Consider the following 13686-nt stretch of genomic DNA (forward strand, 5'->3'; position numbering starts at 1 on the left):
TACATAATTTCTTTCACAGCTACTAGCTGCACAACTGTTATTTCTAAAAACCTGTCTGTCACTAACAGTTATGGTGTACACTTATGATGCCAGTTCCCGATCATGCGATTATATGTACTCTATGACACAGGGAAAACCCCTGAAATGACATTAGCGAGAAGCAGAAAATGGAAGCACCTACAGACTTCCAGTTTGAGAAAAGCTGAAGGTGATGGTAGAAAAATTAATCTTATCCCCTTTAATTTTCCACACTTTCTGTCCTTTCTGCCTTACAATTGCAGGCGTGAAATCAAAGGCCCAACTTTCCAGCATAAAATTTTGGATGGAAAAATCCTTTCCAAATAGTTGTAAGGGAAAGGGCAGCTGAAGCACTGAGGTACCATTCAGGTTGCTGGCTAACTGCAAAGCTCAGTATCACAGGTTTTAAAACCCATTAAAAAAATCGACATGTTTGGCACCAATAGAGAATTACTATACCGTCTCTGCTTTCTCAAATATTCCACAACACTAAGCATTGTCCTTCGGGAGGTGATGTCCACTGTTCCAGGAGCCAGACCTTCAGATTCTATATTAAATAAGAAAACACTGTTTAAGTTTTGTTCTGTCTCTAACTATTACTTCTAATGAACTTAAATAGGAGCATTCAATTTAAAGTGTATGTAAACCCATATTAACCAGTTCAGTCATAGGAGAAGTAAATGGATCAATTTAAACAACAATCTGTAGGCCCCTTTTGTAAAAATATTGTACTTTTTTTTTTTAAAGCCTCTACATCGTGGTCATGCAATTTCCACACCTTACTTAAGCTGAGTACATATGGTCTCAGTAAAACCAGCATCCGATCAACGCTCCCAGCCAATCACGTAGTTAGTCTATCAACCTCTCAGTTTTTTATTCGTTCAGCCCCACTGGGGTAAATGAAAAAAAAACTGAACGTGTGTATCTAGCCTTACTAATTAAGAGGCAGGCAGTGACATGAATATCAGGATTTTTTGCAGTATGTTCCTTTCCTTTGCCCATGCAGGAAGAGAGCTGATCGGTGCTGTTGCGGTCACATGGCATTATTGTTAAAATGTTCATTACATGTACATTAACTCCACTTTTGTTGCAAAAACAAAACAACAATTCCCTCTGGGTGATCAATGTATGTTGCCAGGATTTCAACAAACATTGTTATAAAGACCTATTTCTGCTCTAAAGGAATAGCTCATTTTCTTAGACCAATTCTGAATGGAAGGGACTAATTCATTACAAACAGCTGATGCAATTTCAGTGTTATGATGAGAAAAGCTGCAGTGTCTTTAGAATCGATTAACCTTTAGAGAGTACCCCACCAAATATGGCATTTTCTTTGTAGAGGATGCCTAAAACCCGTATCTTTGTGCAGAGTCCTTCACACAAACTAGAAAAAACATTTTTGGGAGCGTTCTGTACACCAATTATGTATCGAATACCTCAAGGTTGCCATACTGCAATGGATTTATGGAAAATTACAGCGGCTGCAGTTTGAAAATGAAAGGTAGTTTTTATTAAAATGTAATTATTACATAAAATTATGGATTGTATAGCAATTGTATACAGTATAAAAAAAATATATTATTTTATAATTTTTTTTCATTAAAGTCGAGTTGCCCTTTAAATATCAAAGAGAAAAGTATTTTTAAGGTTAGGTTGTGCCTGGAATTCCATAAAAGTAAGGCCCACCATCACCATAAAGCTTCATTTTTTCTGTGACAGCAGAATTTCTCTAGGCTTTTGCAGTATTCACCACAATGTGAAAAAAGTGAATCCATGAACAGTAAAACCATTTCTATAGAAATAGGAACTCATGCCCGAGATATTGCCTATTAAGTCACTTATCCTGTAGAAATCAATTTTTATTTCACTTTCTATTTTAAATTTATACAAAAAGTGCTGGAAATTAATGCAGGGCTGAGTCCTGCATTCTGAGTGTACACAGATGCAGGACTCGGGAGCATGGTCGCACGGGTGTCCACCTTAGGAGAGCATTCTCCAACGTGGACACTCGATGCAAGGAGGAGCTACCACCGACGCCAGGGGGGCCCAGAAGTCGAGGATCGGCTTGCAAAACAAACTGCACAGCGGAGGCAAGTAGGACATGTTTGTTATTTAAAAAAAAAAAAAAAAGAGGGTTTACAACCCCCTTAATTAATGATTGTATGCACCATTAGCATATTCCATGGCTTTACTGTAAATAAAACAGTTTAGCATTCACATTGGTCTCCATCCCAGGTGCATACAAAAGCTAATATCTCCAGAGCCACACATTGGTTTTGGTATAAGTCAGTTAAAGTGGCTGTAAAGGCTAAAGTTTTTTTTTTTTTCCCCATAATGCATGGCCTGCATTCAGGTAAAAAACCTTTCATGTTTTGCTTCCCCCCCACCAGTCACCCCTAAATACTTACCTGAGCCTGATCCCTATCCAGTGCTGTGCCAGAGAGCGGCAGAGTGGATGTCTTTCTCTATCTTCACTTAAGTGCTCCCACTAATGTAATTTACAGGCGGAGAGAAGGGAGCGGGGGTGGGGCCGAGCCTCGTTGTCTGTGTCAATAGACACAGGCAGCACGGCTCAGGATCGAGCCTGCGGGTGTGCCAAAAGAGGATGTGGCTTCCTATGGTGGCACACCGAGTAGAGGAGGAGAGGCCAAAAGTGCCAATAGGGGGGACATGAGAAGAGGAGGATCGGAGCTGCTCTGTGCAATATCATTGCACAAAGCAGGTAAATATAAACCTGTTTGTTATTTTATATTAAAAAATGTAGCCTTTACAATCACTTTAAGCTACCAGTAAATCTTGAACTGTAGGAGGAACCCGAGTTGGCAGGAGGCACACCTAAAGCTTTATTTCTTATTATTTTAATGAATTAAATGTGGCTTAGAAACTGGGTCTTTTGGTTTAGCAGATAAACAGCTGGGGAACATGATAAGTGCTATAGAGAGAGAAGTTCTTCCTTATGCATTTTGCCTATTGTAAGAAGTTTCACTTCCTTCTACAGGGCATTACCCGAGTCTGAACTTGCTGGAGTAGCTGATCTGCTGGAAGATGGTACAGAACGACAGCAAGATGTGAAAAATCCCTGGATGTACTTGGAGAGAAGCTTTCTCCATAGATTTACGGAATCTTGCTGCAGAATGTTATGTATAAAATAAGGCAACACAGCCTGACAAAAGTCTGGTTTCACCTGTAAACACAGAAAGGCTCCATATTAGAAACAAGCCTGAAACACTTGAAAACACCATTAACAGCATAATGAAAATTCCAAATAGAAAATGTTTTTCTTTTGTATTTTAGTCTATTCGTTACATTTTTGTACATGGTCATTACCGTTTCTTGGGGGTACTGTTACACAATGGACTCATTGCAATCAGCTATAACAGATATTCTTCAAATCTAAAGCTGGCCATACACTGTTAAAAAATTTGGCCAGTTCAGTATGGACTGGCCGAAATCTGAACAGTCTTTGTCAGTCTCCGCTCAGAGAAATGTTGGAAAATGTATCTAGATCAGTGGCTACAGCTGCTGATCACTGTGCAGCTGTCAGAATACAATATTCTGGGAGGGATTCCTTTACTCACTGTGTTTGTGTGGAAGGAGGAACCTGTTGGTTTTTATTTTTTGTCCAGCTTACTGGCTGAGCAAAAAATGACCAACAGTGTATTACCAGCTTTGGTTAAACCCCCAAACATAAACATGATATTCCAACTTTTTAAAGAAGTATTATAAGAAAAGAGAGGGAATGGCCGTTTTCCCTTTGGATTCAACTAAGACAGACAGAAGAGAACGAGTGCTAGTATAAAGTAGTTTACAAGAAGAGAAAGAAAGAAAAAAACAGATAATTGCTTTTGGGTGTCACAGATCTATTAGAGAATAACATAATTATCCACAGGTCACAGGTGCTGTTAAATTTGGTTTAAGCATTATGTAGTACACTAGTGAGTTTATTGTTAACCATAAGCCAGTTTGATTTGTGTTTAGCCAAGTCTATTGATACTGTACTGTTTCAAATTTTGCTATTTGGTCAGGTAATAACAGCATGCTATACAAGTTGTTTAGTTGTTTTAGAGATTTCCCTATGACATTTATGAAACAAAGCAATGAAAGATGCTTTTTAACAAAAATCTGCTGCCTTTGCAAGACTGAGGTCCTCTATGGGTAGAAACTCTGACCTCATTTAGGTTGGAGGGCTGAAAAAGCTTCCTGTCATTCTTCATAAAAGCAACACTGGTTGTCCCAGGAAGAAAATTTTCATAAAAAGAAAAGCCTAACCCTTTCTTCTCTACTCTATCCAAAATAAAATGTATTGTCTGAAGCTGTGCTTTAAGACATGTCTAGAAACCTATATGCATGTCGCAGCAGAATGGTCATATTCCAAATGCCCAGTCACCATCTCAGGCCTTTGTTTAATTTGATATTACTGAGGCTTTCAAACCTACATAAACAAATAATTGATTATAATCATTTACAATCTAATATAAGTGTATGGGAAGGATGAATACTTAAATCACTTTTATAACATGACATCTAAATGTTCTGATTTATTGGAAGCATCTTACAGAAGAGCTTGCTCTTTTGAAAAAAAAAAAAAAAAAAAAAAAGTTGCATCCTGTAGTCCTAAAATGTCAATCAAATAGGCAAACACTGAATACCAGAAATTCCCAGAAAACACAGCCATCCAGGTCATGTTGCTTTTTTTTGGTAAGTTTTCCACATTTTGTTAACTTTGCACATGCAATGAAACTGCTTAGTGAGCATCACACACCTCTTTTTATAGGTGTGTTATAAATGCAGTCAAAGCTAGACCAGAAGTTTGGCAAAAGCGTGTTATAAATGCAGTCAAACCTAGACAAGAAGTTTGGCAAAAGCTTCTGTCTTCTAGACAAGGGATGCCCATGGCAATGGAACTAACAAAGGAAAGGTCCCATGCTGAGCTGTCAGCGGCGGCTTGTGTGTGTAGGCATGTGCAGGAGAGACAGCCAACAACAGAATGCTATGGGTGACGTCACTTCACAGCTGTTGTTGGCTGTCTCTTCCGCAGAGCTTCTGCCTCTGGAGACCGGACTGGAACGGCTTCAGAAAAAGTATGTATAGCAATTTCTTCTTTACAGGGCTAGATAGGTTAGTCTTAGATTGTGGGTGTCAGTAGCTTTAGGGATTTTAGTATTAGGGTGAACTTCCACTTTATAGAGAAAGATGGAAACTATGGCCTAGCAGTAGCATAGATAGGACACTAGGAGTTGTTGAGCCATCTCAAAGTCAATTATAGCTAGTTTGTCAGGACAAAATATACATTTTCTATACAATGTTTTTATAAAAGTATAAAAGGCATGCCCCAGCCAATCAACTAATTTAAAAGAAATATCAACTCTATATGCAAACTCAGAAAAACAGCAAACTAACTTTAGGATCTCTTTATTGGTTAGCTTGGCTTTATTGGTTAGCTTAAAATCTTGCTGCTGCAGTTTCCAATTCCATTGCTCAGAAACTCACCTCACACATTGGTTTCAGTAACAAAAGGACTTCACTTCTAACTCCCCCAGACTCCAACAGGGTACAAGTTAAGTTCTTTATCCAGTCTTCGTGGCTGACATTTTGTGGGATCCATAAACTCTGGTCATCCAGTGCATCCATTGCAGTGTCTCCAATTGGGGTATTCTCCACATCAAGAAACTAAAAAAAAAAAAAAAAAAAAAGAACACAGCATGTAACAAAACCAGTAATAAAAACAATGCAACAATAAGATTTTTCCCAAACATACAGTGCCACCGACTATAGCCAGCAACACTGATCATTGTATGATGACAGCGGGCAAGGCTCCCTGCTGTCAGAGTTCAATACCACACCGGGAAGGGTTCCCCCATACACCTTGTATGTCTGAATGTGGAGAATTGGATCTTTTTTTTCCCATTGAACCCACTGGTTGAATGAAAAAAAAAAAAATCAATGTATGGGCTTGCCTTATACAAAATATAGTTACTATGTAGATGCTTTATTGGTTTTATAATGGGGAAAAAAATGAAGTGCACTCTAAAATGATTTTAGGAGCCAAGGATCTCAGTTTAGTGGACTAGTAGAAGCTACTATGCCAGGGATCTTGAAAAGTCCCCATCTGCTGCTTTCAGGTTAAGTTTGGGAGATCTCTCTACGTTACTAAATGAAGAACTGTGTTAAAAAAATTTGTATTCAAGGTAAAATCCTTTTCTTGGCGTCCACGAACTGCCAGAGACATAACTTTCCGATCATACAACAGGAGGCTTGGACATAAGTAAAAAAAAAGCTGCACCGGATAACCCCTCCTACTACCAGCACACCTCAGTTTTCTAATAAAGTAGCGCAGAGCATGATCATAAACACAGAGGAGAGGGACCTGTATACTTCAATGGACTTGAAGAAAAGGATTTTATGGTAAGGAGAAAATACTATTTTCTTTCTTGTCCATTGAGAGTCATAAGAAGTCTTTAACCTTTAGGACATCCAACAGTCCCAGTCCAACTGAGGGATCAGCAACCCAGCAAAGAACAGCTAACAGTACCAACAACAGAAACTGGGGGCAGCTGGCAGCTCAAAAACTGCCTGAAAAACCTTTTGCCCCAAGCTAGAATCAGAGGAGGATGACACATCCACTTGTTAAGACTTAGAGAACATGTGAACAGAAGACCAGGTGGCAGCCTTACACATCTGGGATACAGTTGCCCAATGCCAAAAAGCCAAAGAGAAATGATAAAATGGGGAAAGTTTGGGACTTTATATGAAGCATACAACCAAAGAGGGGCAACATGAACAATACATGTATAGTTATCAATAATGACATATTCGCCAGACATTATTGTTCGTGTTGCCCCGCTTTGGTTGTATGCTTCATATAAAGTCCCAAACTTTCCCCATTTTATTATTTCAAGTTACTAGGGATGGAGGCACTTGTCCCTACTTGTTCTTTTGCCTCATACAAAGTCCCAATTTCCCCTTTCCTGCTATAGGGATGGAAGCATACACTTATCGTACATTAATTAGACATTGAACATCATTGTTATCCATTTACAGTATTAGTATAGGTATGTTATTTCACTTTTGCTTATTAGGCACATTGTGTGTTACATTTTGAGGTCATATCCAAGATAGATTAGAGGAGCAATAATTTACTTATTCAACAATTCATACACCCCTGGCGACTGGATCCTATGGTTCTGTCTACGGGTGGTTTGGGCTGGCTCTTCTCAGTTCTGCGCGCTGCGATGCGTTCCAGGCAGGGGTCCTTACCTCTCCTCTCCCCTTCGCTCTGGCGACCGGGGGGTTCGGGAGGGCATCCCGCAGCGCATCAATGCCACAAATCCTGCACTTGGACATATTACGTCATTCCCAGTGACGTTGGTACAACGACGCTTTGGTTTCGCATCTGGCGTCCTTTTGGTGCCAGCTGATGAGCGGACGCCGCCCAGCTGGTGGCGCCTCTCTTCCACCGGCCGCCGGCGTGACATTGGTGGTCATCCTTGATTGCATTGGAATATATATACTCCTTTCAGTCGGTTCAGACACTCCCTATGGTCTCTTTTTTTCCCCCTTTGACACTATGGGCCAGTTGGATCCGACAAGTCTACACAGGAGCCCTGGGTATTACTGTGCTCTCCCTTTCTTTCTTCTCCATCTTTTCACACATCCTTCTTGGTGTTTGGTCTTTACTCATCGATTATTAGTTTCCCATGTTTGGAATACACAGTGGTATTCCCTTTACTACTTTCAAACATCTAGGCATAGCTCTATTACTTTCTTACCTTGTACAACTCTTGTCCCAGCAGTTGTACACTTCCCAGTACCTCTAGTCACCATTTTTTCATTTCTAGGCTACATTACATTTATTTACATATACTTTTTCACAGATGGCCCAGGGTGATATGGTTTACATCAGTGTCTCTCACCCGCCTTTCAATCTTGTGCACTGGGGTATACCACCTCAGCTAACGGGGGGGCTGATGATCTTCCTGGCTGGCCCTCAGCCCCCCCTCCCCCGCGCTTGCACCCAGACTCACAGTTGATCTGTAAGTACATGTAGGTGTATCCCCTTAGATAGATCCCATTAACCCTTAACATATCTTCATAGATACCTATCGTGCATCTGCTCCTGAAGAGTGAAAGACATTCAAGAAACGTGTTGAACATTTTTCATAGACGCTACTGCTACTTGATTATACTTTCTAAAATGTTACCAACATAATATATTTATCATGTTTTCTAGAATACACCTATTTAGTATGGTCTATTATATTTTATATTGTGTAGACATGGCACACTGAGGTTGGTATTTTATTATGTCATTAGTATGGATTAATATGTTAATTTGTTATCATATTATTATCTACTATGTATGATTTTTTTATACTAATACCTTTATCTGTTTCTATCATATTATGTTTTTACATGTATAGTTAACAATAATGACATATTCGCCAGACATTATGGTTTGTGTTGCCCCGCTTTGGTTGTACGCTTCCTATAAAGTCTCAAACTTTACCCATTTTATTATTTCAAGTTACTAGGGCTGGAGGCACTTGTCCCTACTTGTTCTTGTGCCTCATACAAAGTCCCAATTTCCCCTTTCTCGCTCTAAAAAGCCAAAGAGATGCTTCAAAATCTAGCAGAAACGAGGGAACCCAATAATTTAGAACAGAACCTGGAATATTGGTCTGTCTAAGCCACCTAGAAATGGTGCAACAAGAAGCCAAGGTGCACTTCTAGTGCCCATTCATAATGACAAACAGAAAACCTGTCTTTCTGAAAGAAGTAACGGCTAAGAAATAGACTTGCATAGCCCAAACCACATCCAGACAATGGAGGGAAATTTCCTTATGTTGAAACTGAGCCTGATAAAAGGGACAGAAGAACAATATTCCGGTTGAGGTGAAAGGCAGAATACCTTAGGCAAGAAGGAAGTCCTGTGTCTCAACACCATCTGATACCTATGCAAGAGAAGGCTGCCAGCTCAGACACTTGCCAGGCAGAGGTGATGGGTACAAGGGAACCCACCTTGTGGGTGAAAGCAGAGAATCAGATGTCATTAATGGGTTCAAATGTTGGTTTATTTAGTAGAGAAAGAATCAGATTCTGATTAAATGGAGGCACTGCAGAGTGGAAGGGGGTGCCGTATGGGATATCCCCTGCACAAACAATCTTTAAAACTGAACAGAAAGGCCTGAAATCTGACCATCGACATTCCTGAGATTCAGGCAGTGGTCCATACCCAGCGGAAAGAGAGAGAGAGAATTTGTCCCACAGAAAAGTTCCTGAGGTGAAGGCTCCTAGACTTGCACTAAATTTGTAATAAACCTTCACATAAGTCCTCTGAAACGAACAGGCCTGTTATATACAATGCTAAAGCAAATCCTTGTACATAAGCTGCACCTCTTTACAGTATTTCTCAGCTTACAGGAAGCAGGGGACAGGAATCTGACATTACACTCCGCAACCCAAAGTGTAATTTGAAACGTGAGTGGAGGCAATGGACACAAGAGATTCATGCTGATTCAGAGGAAGAAGAGAGAAACCAGGATCCACACTATGTACTATTGATTGAGAAGTAGACTTTATTTGAGGCCAAGTTTTGCTCATTTTTCATATGAAATGTTTAAAGCCACTTTAAGTAAGTATTTTAGGTCTGACGAGAGACCTTGCAGGAAATAAACTTCCTAGTTTTGAGTACTGAAGTAATCACTGATTCCATGGTGCCTGGTAATTTAGAACTCAGACGTCAACCAGAAGTCTTACCAGGTTGGCACATCCGCCTGAGCATATACGGAGCAATAAGGACCACCAGGATTGTCTTTCATCAAGGTGTAATGACTAAACTGAGCCACTAGAGCATCCATTGCTTTCACTTGGGAATCAATGCAGCTGGATGCAAACCTGTCTAGTTTGTTGACCAACATGGAGGCCAGGAGATCCACATCCAGTGCCCAAACCTGTGACACAGGTCCTGAATTACCTCCAGGTATAGGGACTGCTTTCCTGGGTCCTGGCACTGGCAGCTGGGGAGCGAGAACTGGTTAAACTAAAAACTTTTATGTGAGTTTTATGTAAAAGGTTTATGCAAGAATTGCTTATTTTATAGAACCCTCCCCCCATCAGTGTAAAAAAAAAGTAAAGAAACTCAGGTCGCTTCATGTAGGTGAGGATGGCCTCACTGAGCCTCCTTCCAGAAGCCTGAGAGTGCTGAGTATCCTAGGCCTTGTGAGAAGTGATCCAGCACTGTACATGAGTATTTTCCCACATGATATGGGATCCACAGCTCTCAAAGGGCCCAGTATTTATTATATTTATTTTTTTTAACTTGTTGGGTGGGGTATACAAGATAAGTGGACCTTGCACATAAGTAGAAATGGCCCTAAAAAATTTGCTAACATTTGGTCCACATCGATTCCTGGGGCTCTTATCTTTTCTTTCTCCTAACTTTCCTACTCTCTCCTTTTTTCTACCCTCCTATTTGTTTTTCTTTTCTTCCCATCCTCTTCTTATGCCACAATTAACTTGAGTATAGCAGCACCTATGCTTTCCATGCAGATAAATCTCTCTTGACTACTACTGTGAAATGCTACCTTGACTGTGTTCTGCACATGAATGAATTTGACTGTGCCTACATGTATACTGATTTTGCTTTTTTCATGCCATTCCTCTACTAAAGCTGTGCATTGTCTACAGTGGATTGTACACGTCCTCCCCGTTACATAGCTTTCCTGACACAGCATGACAGCATATATGTATGGGTAGGCTCTGCACCCTGCCCTATTCCAGGACCAGTTACTTACTATATAAGTAAGTCTCCTCCCTGCAGGCCACATTCTCTTTTTTTTCTCACTGCTACAGCCGGTTATGCTACTGCTGAAAGCAGGATTTTTTGTTTTCCCTCACCTTGCCGGATTCATCTGGCCAAGCCGCACAGGTTCAAGCCTCTCCTGTGACGAAGCTCCCAGCTGTACGGGCAGACATGAACGCCTAGATGGGGGAGACCTCCCCCCCTCGAGTTTCAGGATAAGGGAGGGTAATGGTATCTGGTCTCTAGAGATTGCTCCTTCATCATGACTCAAGCATTTCCCACCCTTATTGTCTGGTGAGTTGGTACATCCCATACCCATATGCTGTGTCAGGAGGAGGAAAATTTTATACTTACCTGACAGTAATTTTCCTTTCCTGATGCAAAACATGACAGCATATAGGTCCCTCCCGAAAGGGCTTCGCAGTGATACTAATTTACGAGAATGTGGCCTGCAGGGAGAAGACTTACTTATATAGTGTAACTGGTCCTGGAATAGGGTAGGGGGAAGAACCTACCCATACGTATATGCTGTCATGCTTTGCATCAGGAAAGGAAAATTACCATCAGGCAAGTATAACATTTTTCCTCTTTTAGGACAATAACCACTTGACGACCGCCTCACGCTGATGTACGTCAGCAGAATGGCACGGGCAGGCGAAATCACGTACCTGGTACGTGATTGCCTTCCCGCGGGCGGGGGGTCCGATCGGACCCCCCCCCCCCAGTGCCAGAGGCGGTCGTCCTCTTTTCCCGGGCGATGAGAGGTGAGGGGGAGGCCATCCATTTGTGGCCACCCCCTCCCGATCGCTCCCGGCGAATGAAAATCCTTCCTGTGCCTCTGTAATGTAAACAGAGGCAGTGATGTCATCCCTCCTCGAGCCGGTGTTTTCGATCCGGCGCCAAGGAGAGAAGACATCAAGTAAGTTACACCAACACTACACTTCCAGTAGAACACGCCAGGCACACTTGTCACCCCCCGATCACCCCCTGTCACACTGACACCAATAGCAGTTTTTTTTTTTTTTTTTTTGCATTGGTGTCAGTTTGTGACAGTTATAAGTGTTAGGGCAGTTAGGTTAGCCCCCTTTAGGTCTGGGGTACCCCCCTTTAGGTCCAGGGTACCCCCCTAACCCCCCCTAATAAAGGTTAACCCCGTAAACACCCCCCGTCGCCAGTGTCGCTAAGCGATCGTTTTTCTGATCGCTGTATTAGTGACAAAGGTGACGCTAGTTAGGGAGGTAAGTATATAGGTTCGCTGTCAGTGTTCTATAGCGACAGGGACCCCCATATACTATCAACTAAAGGTTTTAACCCCGATTGCCCCCTAGTTAACCCTTTCACCAGCGATCATCGTATAAGTGTTACGGGTGAAGCTGGTTGGTTAGTTTGTTGTTTATAATAGTTTTAGGGCACCCGCCGTTTATTACCTTATAAAGGTTTAACCCCCTAATTGCCCGGCGGTGATACAAGTTACGTTTTCAGGATCAGATGAGGTCTGCGTCGCCCCAGGCAGCGTCAGGTTAGCGCCAGTACCACTTACACCCACGCACGCAGCATACACCTCCCTTAGTGCTATAGTATCTGAACGGATCAATATCTGATCAGATCTATACTCCCCAGCAGTTTAGGGTTCCCATAAACGCAGTGTTAGCGGGATCAGCCCAGATACCTGCTAGCACCTGCGTTTTGCCCCTCGGCCCAGCCCAGCCCACCCAAGTGCAGTATCGATCGATCACTGACACTTACAAAACACTAAGCACACATAACTGCAGCGTTCGCAGAGTCAGGCCTGATCCCTGCGATCGCTAACAGTTTTTTGGTAGCGTTTTTATACAGTTGCTAACAGTCAGGAGCTTTTTTGCCTGTGAGTCTCACTAGTGTACCCCTAAATTTAGAGCCCAAAATGGCAAATCGAAGGTACACTAGTGAAGAGGCCTACACGTTTCTGAGCATGACAGATAGTGAAGAGGAAGTCACTCATCTGTCAGATTCAGACTCAGAATACGATCCTGTACAGTACAGCGGCTCCATGACAGATAGCTCTGACGACGGAGTTGTGGTCCCTGCTAAGGTCAGGCGTACCAGACCCCAATCTTCTTCTTCTGTCCTTGAAGTGCAAGAACCGCAGGGCTCTCGTATGGAGCAGAGAAGTACTAGTGCCGCTATTCCTTCTGGTGAACTGGCAAGCACCAGCGGCCTAGTACACCCTGGTAGTACATCCAGCATTGCAGTAACACTTGGTGACGTGGCGAGTCCCATAAATGCAGTTCAAGCTGGTGAGGTGGCAAGCACTAGTAGTGTCCTGCTGTCACCAAGAAGACAAAGACAGGCCCGTCGAGCCCATAGTGCCCTTCCTGCTGCATTCGCCAATCCAAATTGGGAACCCACCACTTCTGCAGCACCCGTACTTCCCCCATTCACTGGCCAACCCGGAATTCAGGTGGAAACAGTTGATTTTACGCCACTGGATTTTTTTTCGCTGTTTTTCACCGAAGATCTCTATAGCTCTATTGTGGACCAAAGCAATTTGTACGCTGGTCAACACATCGCCACTATTCCCCAGTCCTCCCTTGCCAGAGATTGGAGACCAATTACGGTCTCCGAATTTAAGATCTTTCTGGGCCTTTCCCTCAACATGGGTTTGAATAAAAAGAGTAAGTTGCGGTCATATTGGTCCACTGACCCAATTTACCATTCGCCCGTGTTCTCTGCCTCCATGGCTAGGGCACGATACGAGCAGATTTTGCGGTTCATGCACTTCAACGACAATGAACTCTGTCGTCCTCGTGGAGACCCTGGATACGATCGGCTCTACAAAATTCGGCCCCTCGTAAACCACTTCAACCAACGTTTTGCAGACTTGTTTA

At 42.2% G+C, this 13686-nt stretch overlaps 1 protein-coding gene across 2 annotated transcripts in view; it reads right to left on the reverse strand.

The window, feature by feature from the left end:
* Positions 1–13686, reverse strand: part of ATM (ATM serine/threonine kinase) — a 283336-nt gene that overhangs the window by 93330 nt on the left and 176320 nt on the right. For both annotated transcript variants that reach the window (XM_073613497.1, XM_073613498.1), the window contains exons 36-38: positions 5509–5688; positions 3025–3202; positions 478–565 (exon numbers count right to left, since the gene is read on the reverse strand). In XM_073613497.1, coding sequence (XP_073469598.1) covers positions 478–565; positions 3025–3202; positions 5509–5688 — 446 coding nt within the window. The remainder of the gene's footprint in view (positions 1–477; positions 566–3024; positions 3203–5508; positions 5689–13686) is intronic.

The sequence above is a fragment of the Aquarana catesbeiana genome, linkage group LG02 (assembly GCF_042186555.1).
Source record: "Aquarana catesbeiana isolate 2022-GZ linkage group LG02, ASM4218655v1, whole genome shotgun sequence".
Lineage (NCBI taxonomy): Eukaryota > Metazoa > Chordata > Amphibia > Anura > Ranidae > Aquarana > Aquarana catesbeiana.